This window comes from Bos javanicus, chromosome X (genome assembly GCF_032452875.1).
Source record: "Bos javanicus breed banteng chromosome X, ARS-OSU_banteng_1.0, whole genome shotgun sequence".
NCBI lineage: Eukaryota > Metazoa > Chordata > Mammalia > Artiodactyla > Bovidae > Bos > Bos javanicus.
The window spans coordinates 129,926,640-129,944,835 of NC_083897.1; the positions used below are offsets into that span (position 1 = coordinate 129,926,640).

General features: G+C 39.3%; 2 protein-coding genes across 7 annotated transcripts in view; both read left to right on the plus strand.

The window, feature by feature from the left end:
- RPS6KA3 (ribosomal protein S6 kinase A3) overlaps positions 1-6,065 on the plus strand; it is a 159,404-nt gene extending 153,339 nt beyond the window's left edge. For all 6 annotated transcript variants that reach the window (XM_061407959.1, XM_061407958.1, XM_061407961.1 and 3 more), the window contains one exon: positions 441-6,065. In XM_061407959.1, the coding sequence (XP_061263943.1) occupies positions 441-563 (123 nt within the window). In that variant the 3' untranslated portion in view covers positions 564-6,065. The remainder of the gene's footprint in view (positions 1-440) is intronic.
- A 1,810-nt stretch (positions 6,066-7,875) lies between these two features.
- Positions 7,876-17,756, plus strand: EIF1AX (eukaryotic translation initiation factor 1A X-linked). Its single transcript, XM_061407964.1, has 7 exons — positions 7,876-8,100; positions 8,930-9,013; positions 11,031-11,134; positions 12,160-12,210; positions 14,767-14,848; positions 15,628-15,719; positions 17,650-17,756. The coding sequence occupies exons 1-7, from the start codon at positions 8,085-8,087 to the stop codon at positions 17,653-17,655; spliced, it is 435 nt and encodes a 144-aa protein (XP_061263948.1). The 5' UTR covers positions 7,876-8,084; the 3' UTR covers positions 17,656-17,756.
- The last annotated feature ends 440 nt before the right edge of the window (positions 17,757-18,196 follow it).

The following is an 18,196-nucleotide window of genomic DNA, read 5'->3' on the forward strand; positions in this document are numbered from 1 at the left end:
TTTCTGAGTTTATTAATCAGATAAGCTTTGTGGACTTCCCGACTTTTCTTTGTACTTTTCTTTCTTACACACAACCCAAAGCAGACTCTGAGGTTGTCAGCAGTGGTAAAACACAAGTTCCAAACCAGCATTCCTTGCTGACTCTCATGGTAAAGGATTGCAGAGGTAAAAAACAATTGAATAGTCCAGAGAAAAGTAAGGACTGGTTGTTATGAGCCCACCCCTGTCCTCTCTCATCCATAATTTCAACCTCCCTCATTGCCCTCTTCAATTTTAGTTAGATCAGAGAATTTGACTAGTGTGGTTATTTTCATTATGAGCCTAATAAAATCTATATAAATTTGTATGTGAAGAAATTATCTGGGGAAAATTCATTTCATATTCTGTGTATAAATGACTACCCACTGTCATTATTTGTGACCTTTCTTTCCTGTTTTCAGGGTGCCATGGCAGCTACATACTCTGCTTTAAACCGTAATCAGTCACCAGTTTTGGAACCAGTAGGCCGCTCTACTCTTGCTCAGCGGAGAGGTATTAAAAAAATCACCTCTACAGCCCTGTGAAGTGACCTCAGTGAGATATTTGGTACCATGGTGTAAGTTGATAGCACAAGTTCTGGTGACAGGTAGCACATATCTGAGAGGCACCTGCAAGCACACACTGTCCCAGCTGGTACCCATAATGCTGCTGCTCCTGCTGCTGCTCCCGCTTTTGTCTCTTCTCGCTTTAAATGATTGTTAGCAAGTTAGATTTTCCTGGAGCTTCGGATGAAATGAAAATGGAAACATGATGAAGATATATTCACTGAATCAACAAGAATAATAATGAACACATGAATACCACCTAAAAATACACTGAATAAAGTACTCTACACCACATAGCATTATTTTTATAGGAAATATTTCATGTCCCTTAAATATTCTTCGTTAGTTATAGGGATGGACAGTTTATGTTAAGCACTTAGCTTAAACAATCCGTTTCTATTAGCACTGTATCCCTTGTGCCATCCAACATTTTGTATGTTTTTGTAAACAGTTCATATACAGTACATTTCTGTACTGCTTTCTTTAACGTATACATGCCTTGTTTAACTTGGAATCTATTATTAATCAATTGACTATTAAATCTGGTTAAATAGTTCACCTGGATTAACAGTATTGTTGGACAGCCCTCAAAATGGCCAGATTGTAGAACAGCCTTTGAATGTAATACTTCCAAAATGTACATATCTTTCCCCATGTCTGTTTCACTGGTTCATTTGTTTGTTTGTTTGTTTGTTTGTTTCTTAAAGTCAGGTGCTCTGTCAGGCTAACCTAGAGAGCTTTTGTGATAGAGAAAGTTACTGTGTGTGTGTGTGTGTGTGTGTGTGTGTGTGGTATGACAGACATCAAGAGTACACCTATGAAGTTAGTCCATATACTTTGCAAATCCTTAGGGTCTTTTTTCCTTAATTAAGGAAGTAGTTCTTACATTTTTTATCTTAAATCGTCTCCATACTTAGAATTTGGCATACATTTGGGATTTTTCCCAATATACATCAAAGACCTTTAAAAGGCATGGTGAAGAGATGGCAAAGGAAAATTTAGCAACAGGTCATTGAAATCCTATTGGATCTTTTGTGTCTAAATAGATCAAATTGCAGAATTTAGCATATGAATAACAGGATACTGTTCTTATATACCTGCAGGAAAAGTATGCTTTTTTGGGGGGGAAGAAAAAGATAAATCATAATGAATTATATCCCATTAAGATGCTCTACAGTAAACACTAATTTGAATGTAATAAAGGCCATGGGCCTCTCTATGAAATTTGGACTTAAACTTTCTTATTCTAGGGAATAAAACATTCTGGATCAAATATTATCTGTTCTAACCTTAAATCATAGCTGAAGTAGACTAAGTGAATGTTTAGCATTGAGTGTTTTCTGAATTCCTCCTAATGATTTATAGCCATATAATGCTTTCTTTTCTTTTTTAAAAAATTTTTATTGGAGTATAGTTGATTTACAATATTGTGTTAGTTTCATATAATGCTGTCTTTAATTTCAGAAATGATCAGTTTTCATAATGGGCACTGTATCTGCTTATTCATTATCTACATCAAATTTGGTAGTTTCCACAATTTCATTAAAGAAATGTCTGCATCCATTATTACCTGTATCTTTGCCAAGCTACCTAGCATACATCAGTATGTAATACAAAAAACATACGAGCAAGGAAAAGGTGTTTTAACTTATCTCGTCGAGAATGTGCCCGAACAGATCTTTCCTAGTCATGTACTAAGCCATTTACATCAGAAATCTCTTTTCCTGCCAGAAGCTTTAAATCTTCCCCCTGAGAGTACAAAGCCAAGAAAGTATGGTTTATCTAAATGTCTTGGAAGCCACTTGTTATTCCTTAACTTCTCCTCTGTGTAATTCAAGAGAAAGAGAAAAGTGATCATGCCATTTGCCCAGATGACACAAAATGATTATTGCCTAGAAATCAAATATAAATTTATCTTCTAAATAAAAAAATACATAAGAGGAAGGATTTCAGAAAATCTAGATGGACAAAGTTTTAAAATATTCTTGAGTATATGGATGCTAACAATTAACACCTGCTTTCCATTGCCTGGAAATAAAGGTTTTTTTTTTTTTTCCTCCTCTATTAAGTGTTTCAAACCAGAAAAGTGAAGTCGCTCAGTCATGTCCGACTCTTTGTGACCCCATGGACTGTAGCCCACCAGGCTCCTCAGTCCATGGAATTTTCCAGGCAAGAGTACTGGAGTGGGTTGCCATTTCCAGTCATCCCAAATTCTTGTCACTTATGTAATTCTAGGCAGAAAATGGATCTTTTCAGATTTTTGACACTGATGCTATTTCATAAGTGCTTAGGTGTATTGTTAATCATAGTCTTTTAAAACCAGAAGTAAATGTGTAAATCCTTATAAATTGTCTAGTCCAACTTTCTCATATTGCATGTAAAGAACCTGAGACCCAGAGCAAAGACTAGAATCCTTAACTTCCCATTCAGTTTCTTTCCCTCATAACACCGTGCTGCCTTCCCCTCATATTATCACATGACCATGTGCTGAGTTGTTCAAAAACTATAGTTCTTGGAGCAGTCCTCTGCTGGTACATGAATGCCTTCTTTGCCTTCTCTGCCTAGAAGAGCTGCCAGTTTTATTGGAGATAACTGGTTATATGTTCACAAAACTGAAGGCCTTCTGCCTAAAAAGCAGTTCATACTTTATTTCATCTGTGATTCTGGTGTTCCTATTGCCTTTGACTTAGAGCAGACAAACTTGGCCAACAATGTGCTCTAAATGTAGTGCCTCTGCTGGGATAACCTTTCCATTAATTTCTTCAAGTCCAGTTTCTCTTGGGCCCTACAATTGGAGTGAGGCCCTTTCCCATTAGTGCTGCTGGTTACTTCCCAGGAGGTTTTAGTTCAGTCTGAAGGTTATTTCAGTATGAAAGAAGGAACTAAACTAACAGGCCACTTTCACAAACCTCCTCTTAGCTTATAATCCAAAATAATCCAGAATGGTAGGTTGAATTTAACATTACCAAGCACATACTGGAAAATCTGGATTACACTGTACCATGTGTTTTCTATCTTCCCTTTCAAGCGATGATGCTAAATTAAGGTAAGTTTTTTGTCCTCTGAACTTTTTGTATAAGTAATTTCAGTTCCTAATTCATAGACATGTCTTCTAAGTACAATAGACTCTTCACTTTAGCAGATTTGATATAGATTCATTTATTTGCAAGCAACCCCAAAAGTCCAAAAATATAATAATTTTGACAAGGCACAAAGTTGGGATGCTGTGAGGCTGGAGACTGACATGTGGGAAAAGTCACTTGGTGAGTGTCTGGAGAGGGTGTGGTGTGTATGCAGTAGAGATTCCGCATTTCACACACAGTGGGCTACAAGGAGCTGGTTTGGGTCAACCTTTTCCCAACTATTTTTAAGAAATGGTTACTGTTGGGACAAGAGAACATCATGGGAAGTGGGGCTAGTCTGTTAGCTGTACCTTGTACCCTCAGCTCAGGAAAGGCTTCATGATTGGGCACAATGGGTTGGGTAGGAAAAGCACTAGGGTACATCCAGCCTCAGGTGACAGCAGAAAAGCATTCACGATTTGGGGGCTTAGTACAAATGTGCATCACCACAAAAGCCAGCAGTACACACTTCAACATGGATGTAATTTTTCTCAACTTCCTGGCCTTTATACATGAGCTGAAAATTTTCAGGTTGCTTGACTATATTTTATAGAGAAAATTCTCTCTTATGGTGGTATCGAGCATTTGAAATTTACAAAGGCATTAGGACAGATATCTCAGGAATGTAAATGGTCAGAAAAGGTCTGCTTTCTGTGATTAACAAATACGATGAGTTCCATAGCTGACCTTGGTGCTTAAACCAGGGGGTTCCAACTAGTGCTAGAGCTCTGTCTTCTGAAAGGTCCACTTCCATGTGACTAACAAACTGGATGTATACTTTGAGCCTTATTTAATTCACAGATAAGTTGACTTAACTCAGCATTTTTATTTCACTTAATGAAAACAGCCCTCTCTTCACCTCCAGATTGCTTACATTTTGCTGGTCTCCCCAAGTGACCATTAGTGGAGACCAATTAATGAAGGAATGAAATTTGCTGTTTTTTTTTTTTTTTTTAATTTGTTTTCTTGGGACTGTGGTGTTCTGCAGAGCCATGCTTAACCACTTTTTCTAGTGAAGAGTCTACAGAATGATAATAACTAAATATGGATGGCCAAGAAGATTTTGTATCTACAGTGCGCTTTATATATTTTTGACACTGCTGTATTCTGTGTGATCGAATGACCTGTAACTGGTTCCAATGTGACTGAGTGTTCTCAATGAATTCTAGTAGCAAAGTCAACTTAATTTTCTTAAGCCTTGTATTACTATCTGTCTCACATTTACCACTTTGATTCCAGTCTTTTAACTGTTCATAACAGGGCATACCAAGGGTTGGGATGAGAGCCTACTTCCTACCTCTAAAGGCACTTTCCTCATTATTTTGCCATATAACCTTGAAGTGCATGATAAGCTGTTTAAATGTCCATGACTTCTCCCAGAGCAACTAGCAAAGTATATGACATTGAATAGAGATTAGTGGAAAGGAAAATTTTTAGAGACTAAACAGAGGTGTAAACCTCAAGAAAACCTCTTTAGAGCACATACCATTGGAGTACAATGTATGTAAATGTATGTGAGAAGAGAGTTGCTGTAATAGTCCTCTCTAAGTAGATTAGTTCAATATCTAATGGAAGTGAAAATCTTTACTCCTATTATCACTATAGTACTGAGTGAACTGTATACTGAGTTTTTCAAACAAGTACTTAAAGTAGAACTTTAAAATATAAAGCAAGGGCATAAGGACAAAGGTTTTGGTTTGCGTTTCTCTAAGTGTAGTTTACCATCTAAGGCTTTCTTTTTTAATTAAAAAAAAAAAAGCTTCAAGGTATTGCCATTCCTTAGCATCCTTAATAATTATGGGTGATGAGTTTTTAACTCTTAAGATTATATACCTGTATTACGTTTATCTTAACTCTTACCCTAAGCAAAAGGGAAGGTATACACCTAAGGGATGTAATTATTTTGCATTTTTGGCCATGGGTGGGAAAGGGGTGGGTATCTACTTAAACAGTTTTTAAAAAAGAAAAAAGTCACAAATATTTTTATACTCTTATATATGATTTTACTTTATACTAGTTTCTCTCTAGTAAGGCATGCCAGAAGCCCATGACACCATATCATGAGTTTATATGTATTGTACCTTTTATTGGTGGTTAAATCTCATCAGATGCTTGGCACTGCTGCCATGATTATGAAATGCTTGTAAAGGATTAAATATCACTGAGTATTTTAAATTGTTTTACTTAAGAGTCTAATCTGGGAAGTTTTCAAATCATACTATTAATGTATAATCTAAGCTCTTTCAGATGTATCCACGAATAATCCTGGAACAATATTGCTTGTATTCCTGTCACAGAACAGGTTTTGTAATCTTTAAAAGAAATGAAAATTTATATAATAAAGTTTCAAATAAATGCATGTATGTCCTTTTATGAGATTATTTTGCTTAGATTTGTCTGTTAGATGCCAGCAGCACGGCCCTCCTTCCCCAGTTGTGACAACCAAAAGTATCTCCAGACACTGTCAACCATTCCTGGTAGAGAACCACTGTTTGACAATTGTACTTTATTTCTCTGTCACTTAGGAATGTCCACTTCCTTAGAAAATGTTGAAATGCTAACATTTTCAGAAAAGTGATTTAAAATAAGCTTACTTAAAAGTGAAGCTCTTCCTCCTACATAGTCAGCTGTATTAGTTTGCTGAAGCTACCAATAAAGTACCACAGACTGGGTGGCTTAAAAACAAATTTATTTTCTTACCATTCTGGAGGCTACCAATCTGAGACCAGGGTGTTAGCAGTATTGGTTTCCTTTGAGGTCTCTCCCCTGGGCTTGTAGATAGCTACCTTCCTGCTCATGCGGTGTTCCTTTCTGTGCTGTGTCCTAATCTCTGTTTATAAAGACACCTAGTCATATTGGATCAGGGCCTACCTTAATGATTTCATTTCAATTTAATTACGTCTTTAAAGACCCTGTCTCCAAAGTCACATCCTGAGGTATTGGGGGTTATGAGTTAAATATGCAAATTTTCAGTTCAGTTCAGTTGCTCAGTCGTGTACGACTCTTTGCGACCCCATGAATTGCAGCACGCCAGGCAGCCTCCCTATCCATCACCAACTCCCGGAGTTCACCTGAACTCATGTCCATCGAGTCGGTGATGCATCTCATCCTCTGTCGTCCCCTTCTCCTCCTGCCGCCAATCCCTCCCAGCATCAGAGTCTTTTCCAGATTTTGGGAGGATACAATTAAGCCCCTAATGCTGAGTTTGTCTTCTTCCCTCCCTTCCTGTGTGTACTGAGCAACTACTGTGTGCCAGACATTCTGCTAAACGCTGGTAATAGTAAGCAACTGATTTGGTCTCCGCCAAATTAGGTTTACAGTGAGGTAGGAAACACTTATAAAGTAATAACAAGTGTCACGTAAATATTACTCTTTGGGACAAGTAATAAAACTGAACTGTGAGATTAATGAACCCGCAGCTCAAACCTGAAGACGTCAGTTTGCCACAAAGCAGTAGAAGTCCGGGAGTTGGTGATGGACAGGGAGGCCTGGCGCGCTGCAGTCCATGGGGTCGCAGAGTCGGGCACGACTGAGCGACTGAACTGAACTGAGTAGAAGTCTGGTGCCAGGCAGCAGGGGGCGCTACCTGAGTACGCCTGTACCGCGGGGCCTGGGCCCCGCCCACTGCCTCCAAGACTCCGTCTGCTCCCAGGCTCACGGCCCTGCCCCCGGGCTCACGGCCCCGCCCCTACTCGCGGGCTCGCGGCCCCGCCCCCGGGCTCATGGCCCCGCCCCTGCTCTCGTGCACACGTGCCCCGCTCTCGGGCTCACGGCCCCGCCCCTACTCGCGGGCTCGCGGCCCCGCCCCCGGGCTCATGGCCCCGCCCCTGCTCTCGTGCACACGTGCCCCGCTCTCGGGCTCACGTGCCCCGCTCTCGGGCTCACGGCCCCGCCCCTACTCGCGGGCTCGCGGCCCCGCCCCCGGGCTCATGGCCCCGCCCCTGCTCTCGTGCACACGTGCCCCGCTCTCGGGCTCACGTGCCCCGCTCTCGGGCTCACGTGCCCCGCCCTCGGGCTCACGTGCCCCGCCCCCGGCCTCCCGCGGGGCTCCACCAACGGCCGTTAACGGTCTGAGAGCGCGTCTGCCTATCTAACAATAGGAGTCAGCCAGCCACGCATGCGCTGTAGGTAGAAGGGGGCGTGGCCTGCTGACGTTGGGAGGTGGAGATAACGGACGCAAGCAGGCGCGACGCCATTTGCTGCGGCCGAGCGTCGGGGAAGGCGGATCTCGGAAGACGTCCGTCGCCCGACTGCCGCAGACGCGACCTGGTCTCTCGCAGCCAGTTCGTGTCACCCTATCTCACGCGTCTCCCTTCAGAGGAGTCGCCGCCACCACTCGGAGAGAAGTCGGGGACGCCTCAAGTGCGTCGTCACCGCCATGCCTAAGAATAAAGGTAATGCCGCTTGTACCTCAGGACCACGACTCCCCTCTGCCCGGTCTCCCTTACTCTGTCCGCGGCCTCCGCATGGCCTAGGCCGCAATAACTTTCCTCTCCGGCCTGCCTTCACACAGCTAGACTATCCGGACGCGATTCTGGTCTCGGGGGAGGAGCTGGGAAGTTACTTCAGGCTTCCAGTTTGGTCACATTGGGGTGGAGCCGACGCCATTTTTGAAGGGCCTCCTGTGGGAGAACGTGTGCTTCTGCTCGTAATTCGCGCCAGACAGACCCCGGCGCTATAGGGACCTGTGGGTAGACCTCCGTGCGGCCTGGGCTTCCCGCATGGGCGCCTGTGGCCTTACCGGCAGTTGTTAACTTTCACAGGGTGATGGCTGCTTTAAGTGGCCATCAGTACTCCCGCGTGGGATTCTGTATGGGCAGTTGCTTGATAGCTTCTTTTTATTAATAAATAGTACACATTATATGGAAATACCAGTTTATCCGTTTATCTACTGAAGGACATCTTGGTGGTTTTCAAGTTCAGGCAGCTAGGACCTTGCTTTTTTACTGGCTTGATGTATTCTACAGATCCAGTGTAAACTCTCAGAGTTGCCACAACTTTGTCTCCCTCTACTACTGCAAAAATCAGTGTGTTCCATTACAGTAGTGAGAACTCTGCCGGGCCCACCTCCGGCCCATTTATCTTTTTGCACACAGATCTTTCATTTGGGAGAGCAGGTACAGAGAGACCTTATTTTATAAAATTAGTCATGAATGTTTTATAAGCCTTAGTTTCTTTTTCTACTGTTTTTCAGATAATGTCTTTTTCTTTAAAAACTATTAGGTAAAGGAGGTAAAAACAGACGCAGAGGCAAGAATGAGAATGAATCTGAAAAGAGAGAGCTGGTGTTCAAAGAAGATGGGCAAGGTAAGAATTTAATAAGTTAGGTTTCTTTCAGTAATAGTTCTCTTTTGTAAATAAAGATATTAAATTTCTAAACATAAAAGATACTGTTCATAATCTGGAGCAAAAAATGCAGTGTCCCTTCTTGCTCTTCTCGCTTTCTCATCCCCCACACTTCTCCAGAGCATTTCTTTGTAGTTATTTCGTGTATACTCAGCCTTTGTTGAGGGTTGATGGCATTTCTGTAAATACGTATGTTTCACTATTTTATGTGAACACCCTCAGAACTAAGAATGAATTGAACTGTTCAGAGGGAACTAAACTTCAAAAGCTATATTGTTGACAATTCCATGACTTAGTTGGCTTTTTTTTGATAGTGAATGGTGCTACATAGTGTGTTCAATAGACCATGGTTATTAGAGGAATGAATCCAAAGCCTTTCCCTTACTTCTCCAGTTGTAGTGGCATTTATCAATAATTTCTAAAATACAGTGAAATGAAACTGAACCATTGACTTGACCTTTTCAAACCAATTAAGACTTTTAAGTAATAACACTAGTTTCCCATGTTTTTATTTTGAGTAATTTCAAACTTTCAGAAAAGTTGGGAGTTTAAGTACCATGAATTCCCTTAAACACTTCACATGTGCACGTGTGTGTTTGTATGTGTCTCCATCCATCTTGAACCATTTGGAAGTTGATTGCAGACATCATGGTACTATGGTACTTTTCCCTGACTATGAGTGCTTCATCATGTGTCTCCTAAGAACAAGTCTATTCTCAGATAACTAAGGTTATCAGTTCAGTCGCTCAGTTGTGTCCGACTTTTTGCAACCCCATGGACTGCAGCATGCCAGGCTTCCCTGTCCATCACCAACTCACTCTCCGGTATTTTAACGTGAATGTATTATCTGTCCAGTATATAATCATATTTAAATTTTTATATTTATCTCAGTAATTTCCAGCAGTTTTTAACAAATAACTTTTTCTAATTGTCTCTTTTATAGAACTTGATGAATTTGTTCATACCATGAATATGTATAAGCCACTGAAAATGAAACACAGTATCTGGCTGAAAGACTTTTTTATTTCTTAGCCTTGGTCATTTTTACCTCCTTTAGCAATTGACTTTATTTTGACTACCATTAGTTCTTTTTCATGTTTCCCCCTCCCTCTTTGGAAGAGAGGCTACCTTTTAATTGACCAGCAATATTGAGGTGGTAAATGGGCGCTAGATTCACTGCAGTCTGAGTAACACTGCCACTTTGCAATCCCACATGTGAACCTTTGAAAGTTAGGTTTCATTATATTTACACACTGGTGGATAGCCTCTTCTTAAACACAACTTGAGTAAGCGAAAAGTTCTGGAGTGACCCCATCCCCCACCTCCAATCTTCTGGGCCACAAGAGATGACCCTTGTGCAAGCCAGGGTATAATCTCAGTTTTTCAAATGGCAGCAAAACAGGGTGGCTTCCTCAGTACCATTTTGGAAAGATTTTGATTTAAAAGTTTGGCATTTGCCTGGGAACATCTTTCCAGCTTTACAAAAACCAAAATAATCACAAAGACATGAATAACGTTCAAGCTGCTTTTATTTGCTAGTGTACCAAAAATTGTGTTGTGACCAGTCTCTAAAGGCTAACCTTCCTCTGAGGGAAAGGAGATCCATAACTGGGTGAGGATCCAAAGTGAGTGATTGATGAGGAACATTTTAGTGTATATTTTGGGACAAGCCACTTTGATCTCCAGAAGTAGAGCATACAGTGATGAAGACCATGGTCAGTCTACTTAACTCACAGTGAGTAAGTAGGTAATTAAAATATTTCTGGTAGAGACAGCTTGTCATGGACATGGCATTCCACAGCTTTGATTCTGGCTCTGCTGTATACTAGGTGTTTATCACGCCCTTGTATTTAACTTTACTGCAAATACTTACTCCTAACCAACACACCTATGTGTTCTAATGAACTTATGTGGACTTTAAGTTGCCTTTATCAGAAATTGAGCAATGTCCTATACCCTTTTCTTTTCCCTCATCCAGAGTATGCCCAAGTAATCAAAATGTTGGGAAACGGAAGATTGGAAGCGATGTGTTTCGATGGTGTTAAGAGATTGTGCCACATCAGAGGGAAACTGAGAAAGAAGGTAGCTGTGGAGACTTGTTTTACTTTAATATAAAATTATGGTTAAAGGGGGAGAAATGGCAGTAAGGTTTTTATGGGCCAGGGACCTTTTTTTAGCATCGTTTATGTTGTATTCCTGCCCAAGGTGGTTAACCTGAATCTAATCGTGAGAAAATAATTAACAAGCCCAAATTGAGGGGCACATTGTAAAACAAATCATCTGACTGTGAATATTGGGTTGGCCGTAACAACTTAAGGAAAAACACGAGCCAGCTTTTTGGCCAATCCAATACATGCAATGTTACTGTCATGAAAGAAAAAAAAATGCTGGAAGGTCTATTTCAATGTAAAGAAGATTAAAGAGACTCATTGGTTATGTGCAATAAGTGGTCCTTATTTGGGTTCTGACTTGGGGTTGGGGAAAATAGTTGTAAGGAGTGTTAAGAAATTTGAATATGAACTAATGGTAAATAAGTGTTGTATTAATGTTAAATTTCCTGAATTGAAATCATGAATGGACAGCCTTGGAAAGAAATGATTAATTTCCCATCAGTGTAGCTGATCAGACAGATTTATTTATTCATGAGGTTGGTTAGAAGTCCCTCTAATCTTGACTTTATGATTAAAAAAATAATTGGGTCATTAATGCTTCTGTTACCAAACTAAAGGGATTTTGTTTCCTGTGTGTATTTGAGTACATGGGGGGAAGGTAAAACCACATTTCTAATTTTACTATTCTCGTATGTAATGGGTAACCAACCACTTGGAGTGGTTCAGTATTAGAAATCCCTTAATTGCTAAACTAATCGTTGGTCCTCTGGAATTATTAAACTGTCAAGTAGTTAAATAAGATTGTTATTTTTCTAATATCCCAAATGATAGAAACTTTAAAATGGCTCAGCTGCTTATTGTCGTTTTTTTCCCCTAAATGTAGATACTCTACCCATAGTTGAGTGAATAGTATGTATGTGTTGTGGGAAGACTGACTCAACATTGCTCTTGGTTGAATATTTTTATTTTAAATGTAACCTGTTCTGGCTTTTATAGGTCTGGATAAATACCTCAGACATTATATTGGTTGGTCTACGGGACTACCAGGTAAAAATATTATTAAATTTTTCATTGTTTACTTGCTTGAATTTGGTGAGCAACTGATGTTTAGAACATAAGTCATAACCAAATTTGACTAGTTTCCAGACAAGTAGGCTGCTCAGTATTGTGTCAGTAAACATTTCTTAAGGGCCAGTTCTGTCATAGGCATTGTGCTGGGTACCCCAGGGATCATGGTTCCCCAGTGCCAGTCTATGGAGTCTGCATTTTCACTATAGAAGAATCACAGTGTGAATTTTTCATGAAGCTAAATGCTCCTTTTTCTCTTTTGGATATTTAGAAGTTCCCTTTTTGGAATGAAGGATACTATACTGTAGTTTTGTTAGTGTTCTTAGTTGGCAGGATAAAAATGTAATTTTATGTTGGATTGCCTGCCTGCCCCAATTTTTTAAATTTATACATATTGAAATAAAAATATGAAAACCATTACTCTAGGGGATACAACTGAGTGAGTCAGGCTGCCATCTGCAAAATGCTTATGGCCTGACAGTGGAGAGAATAAGAGGCACACAAGTAATTACAAGACAAATCATGATAAAAGTGTGTGTGTTCAGTCACTCAGTCATATCCAACTCTTGTGCTCTAAATTTAGATGGGAACTTAGGGAAGAAAATGGTAGTTGCCCTTCAGTGATCTCTACCTGGAGACTCTACCCATTGTGAGTCTGTGAAATCTATTTGGTTTCCACCTATTGGAACTCATCACCATGTATATATTTACATTTTGAGTGATAGTGTTTCTATTTTTGTAACTCTGATCATACTCTGATTTTTTAAATGTATGTTCCAGAATAAAGAATTAAAATTACTACTTTAAATCAATGGTTCTCCACTGTGGGTGACTTTCCTCCAGGAGACATTTGGCAGTGTCTGGAGACATGACTGGTTTGTACACATGGGGGTAAAGGGCAGTGCTCTTGGCATCTAATTGATAGAAACCAGGGGTGATGCTGAACATCCTAAAACACACATTTGTCCCTACAGCAAAGAATTATATGGCTGAAAACATAAACAGTGCTGACATTGAGATAGAGTGCTCTAAACTCATTATTTTAATGTCCACTTTCTTCTTTTGATCTTAAAGAGAACCTCAGAAGTAGAATTAATTCCCTGTTTGACAGATACAGAAGTCAAGGTTCTGAAAGATGTAACATTCATGCATGCGTGCTAGCGTGCTGAGTTGCTTCAGTTGTGCCTGACTGTGACCCCAGGGACTGTAACCCACCAGGATCCTTTGTCCATGAGCTTCTCCAGGCAGGAATACTGGAGTGGGTTGCCATGCCCTCCTCCAGGGATCAAACCCGAGTGTCTTAAATCTCCTGCATTGGCAGGTGGGTCCTTTATCGCTAGTGCCACCTGAGTAGCATTCATATTGATACTCTAAAATGACAGCTAAAATAAATGTTCTGATTCTTAATTTCTCATGATCCTTCTTTTATGCCCCTGCCACGGAGAGGGTGGTACAGGGGCCAGTAGTATCACTAGCTTTCAGTTACTTGTTAGAAATGCAGATTCTTGGACCCCACCCCAGGCCGCCTCAATCAGAATGTGTGTTTTAACCAGAATCCCCTTGGGCTTCTGTGCATAATGCTTTTTGAGAAGTGCTGGTCCTGAATCATACCATTCTTGGGTCACTGTGATCACTTTCCTGCCTTTCTTTGGACCTTCTTTCAGGTCCAAAAATTTTTTTGAACTTGTGACAATTGGCTTCAACCCGTTTTTCTTCCTTAATTAAGTCAGATTCTTTTCAAATGGGAAAGTGTGAATGTTATGAAGCATTCATTTTCAGTGGGACACTTGCATCAGAAATAGCCATGTATTTTACAAATACACTCTCATGGTCTTCATTCCACAACTCCTAATTTATCAGGAGATATAAAAGCTCCACCCAGGTAGCATTACTGGTTAAGAATCTGCTTGCCAAGACATGGGTTAGATCCCTGGATTGGGAAGATGACCTGGAGGAGGAAATGGCAACCGACTCCAGTATTCTTGTCTAGAGAATTCGATGGACAGGGGAGCCTGGTGGGCTACAGTCCATGGGATCACAAAGAGTCAGAAATGACTAAGCATAGACATAAAAAAGCTCCACAAGAGATTCTGATGGATTTGTACCCTAAGAACCACTGATTATGGAAAAGTATAATAATTCCCTTAGGTCATTATCCCCGTCTCAATTTTTGAATTAGTGTTGAATCACCTATAAATTATGGTCCCAGTGAATTTTTATTTTTCAAAAGACTTCTAATCCCAGGGTAACTAAAAGATTGGGTCTGCACAGTTCTGCTTCTTTTGAAGTGAAATCTATATAAATGTCTTCCCTAAGCTTGTTGATCATTATTTGCTTACATATGCAAGATTCTTCAGACTGACTTAAACCAAAGAATGTTTTTCAGAGCGTAGGAGAAAACTTTAAAATTTAAGAAAAGAAGAGTTTAATAGCACAACAGTGAAATTTAATTTTTTATCCAGTTTGAAACTAATTTATGAAATTAATGGATAGTATTTTGGCATAATTATTTTTAAACATGTGTCTCTTTTTAAGGATAATAAAGCTGATGTAATCTTAAAATACAATGCAGATGAGGCTAGAAGTCTGAAGGCATATGGCGAGCTTCCAGAACATGGTAATGTCTGAGTTATTAACCTATTAATATGCTGTTAATCCTTGATTTAGATGAAGGAATTTTGATAGAATTTTTTGGATTTTGCATATTTAGTTTTGTCTTTACGTGATTCAGTCCAAGTATGCCTACCTTCACTTCATATTACTAGACACCTTAAGAAGAAAGTAATTGAGATTCTGTTTCTAATAACTATATTTTTGGTGAGGATTTATCGTTTATGAGCCCTGGACTATATTTTGGTTATTGCATATTACCAAGAAAACTGTTATTTTACTTGGGTGTGAAAATCCTGCTGTAATTATTTACTTCACATTTCCAGTCTAGGAAATACTAATATATCTGGGAATAGGACTAGCAGTTCCTGGTTCATTTCTGTTAATTAAGGGATAAGCATGATATAACCAAATTTTTCTGATTGATGTGTTTGATAATTTCTGGGTCGTTAACATGTACTACCTTTTTTGAAGTGTAGCTGGAAGTTGTAATAGTTCAGAGTTTGTTTAATTGGAGCCAGCCTCACTAAAAATACCTTTGTGAACAAAAGAAAGCTATTTCTATCTTGACTTAGAGATGTTGTTGTGTAAAATAGTGTTCTATATACTAGGGTTGTTAGGTAGACATTACAAGGATATTTTTGATAATGAAACAGATTAAATTAAAAGTTTGACTTGTATAGTTCAGTGTTTGATACCCAACTACTGCTTTCAGTGGGCACTTTAATTCATTTTTGTTAACATCTTGGCTATATTATATGACTATATTTGTTATTGTTTCTTAAGCTAAAATCAATGAAACTGATACATTTGGTCCTGGAGATGATGATGAAATCCAGTTTGATGACATCGGAGATGATGATGAAGACATTGATGATGTAAGTTGATGCACCTTGTGTTTCTCAACTTTCGTTTGTGCTAGTCAAATTGTTTGTGCTTATGAGAATTTTATGATCTTTTTCAATATTTCTTCCTGAAAAGATCAGTATTTGCTAGAGTATCTAGAGAAAGAGCTGTTAAGAAATTGTGAGAAATAAGATTTTATCCAAGAAACAGGCCTTTTCTTTTATTAATTGAGATATAGTTGATGTAGAATATTATGTAAGTTAACAAATGTACAATATATGGATTCACAATTTTGAAAGGTTATAGTGTGTTTATCGGAGAAGGCAATGGCACCCCACTCCAGTACTCTTGCCTGGAAAATCCCATGGATGGAGGAGCCTGGTAGGCTGCAGTCCATGGGGTCGCTAAGAGTCGGACACAACTGAGCAACTTCGCTTTCACTTTTCACTTTCATGCATTGGAGAAGGAAATGGCAACCCACTCCAGTGTTCTTGCCTGGAGAATCCCAGGGATGGGGGAGCCTGGTGGCTGCCGTCTATAGGGTCACACAGAGTCGGACACAACTGAAGTGACTTAGCATAGCATAGCATAGGGTGTTTATAGTTATTATTAATATAAATGGCTATATTCCCTGTGTTGTACAAACATGCCTTCTCTTAATTGAAACTAGTATATTAGAAGAATAATCTTGTTTGAACCAGTTTGGTATGAAGCATTGGAATTACAACATAACATTAAAAGCCCTGTTAAAGGGACTCCCTGGATTGCCAGTGGTTAGGACTCTGTGCTTTCACTGCTGACAGCTAGAGTTTGATCCCTGGTCAGGGAACTAAGATCCCACAAGCTTTGTGGCACAGCTCCCCCGCAAAAAAGCAAAAACTGGTCTTGAGGAACACTGAGTAAGTGATACCTACCACCAAGATTTTATAATTAACATATTTCTAAACTTGGTGTATCATATTTCTATCTATACTTTTATTCCTCTGTCAGTCCATCTTACATATTTTGATGTATCTCCAAACCATTTAGAATACACCATGACTTAAAGAAAATTTGAGCACAAAACCTACAGTACTGTAATTTAAAGCATACCCTAAAATAGAAAATTAATAAGGGTTAAGAAATAAATCCATCATTCTATTTTTAATGTTACCTCCGTCTGGAGACCCCTGAGCCAGAGGATTCCTGTGACTAAACTGTTAATGATACTTGGACAGTAGATTTATCGATAATATTCTGTGACAGTAACCTGACATGGAGCTGTTGTATTATAGATCAAGGAGTGATCCCAAGATTCTGACAGATGGGGTAGAAGACCTTTTTTAGGAACTTAAGAACCTAGTCAGAGAACATGCCTGAGTCTGAAGTCACATACACAGAGGTGATAGATAGGGTGAGGATCTAGATAGGGTAAAGCTTTTCTAAGAAGAATACTTTTAAATTTGTGCCAGTGCTTCCTCAGAACTGGGATAATAAAGACAGTAGTTATTAAAGTAATTTGAGTTGGCTTGTACGTTTTGTAAGTGTTGTTTTATCACCTGAGAACACTACTTCTTCCCCAAGGTGTTTCTCCAAATGGTTTCTGTGTGTTCTTGCCTTCACCTCTATAACCAGGTTGACTGGTAGGAGAATTTGGTATCACACTTGGCCCTTTCTTGAGGAAGTAACACTCCTTGTGTCTGCTCCCACCCCTGAGATAAATTTCTAGTCACTAGCATGAAAGGACAGACACTAATCTTTATAGATAATATTCTGCATAACGTATAGCATTCTGAAGGAATTTGTAAAGATTCACTGGCAGCAGACCAGAATTGAGAAAATCCTACTGTACAGAATTTCCTCTTCAAACTGAATTTGTTTCCCAGATAGTCTAAAGATAAAGAGGGTGCATGTGCCCCTTACATGAGGTAGACTGTTGGAGTATAAAAATTCTTTTGATTGATCTGATTTTTTTTCTTCCAGATCTAAAGTGAACTCAGCCTCGCACATTCCAGTTTTCTCTGAAGATTGTTCAACAGTTTGGATGTTAACTGTGACTCGTTAAAATAAAAGTTTCATTAGCAGCAAAATTTGCTAAAGCAGAGTGATTTTGTTTCTAAGGTATTTCTTTAAAAACTGGTAATGCTGAATTCTCTTAAGTGAAATGTTAGGCCACTTTGTTCTTTTGGTATAATGGAGCTTGGATAAAAGACATCTGCTCTTTCAAAAAAGGAAAAAAATGGATTACTGCCTTTCCTACTTTGACCACTTCCAGTAATAAGTAAATGGATGTTTTGAATAAACCACTTGCCATACACTCATTATAAATTATAATTAAGCCCTAGTTTTGACTTACCTGTTGACTGTACAATGAATTTTTATATATTCCAGTTACCTAGTTCCCTTAAGATTTTGGTACAATTTAAGGGAAGCAGAAATCTTCATATGAAGTCAAAAATGATCTGTTTTTCATATTTAAGTGGCATTTGGTTATTTTTATACTAACTTTGATATCATATACTTTTTTTTT

Excerpts from the sequence above, each read along its gene's own strand:
- EIF1AX (XM_061407964.1), top strand. Across the intron at positions 9,014-11,030 it reads GTTCAAAGAAGATGGGCAAG|AGTATGCCCAAGTAATCAAA; the intron begins GTAAGAATTTAA and ends TCCCTCATCCAG. Across the intron at positions 11,135-12,159 it reads GAGGGAAACTGAGAAAGAAG|GTCTGGATAAATACCTCAGA; the intron begins GTAGCTGTGGAG and ends TGGCTTTTATAG.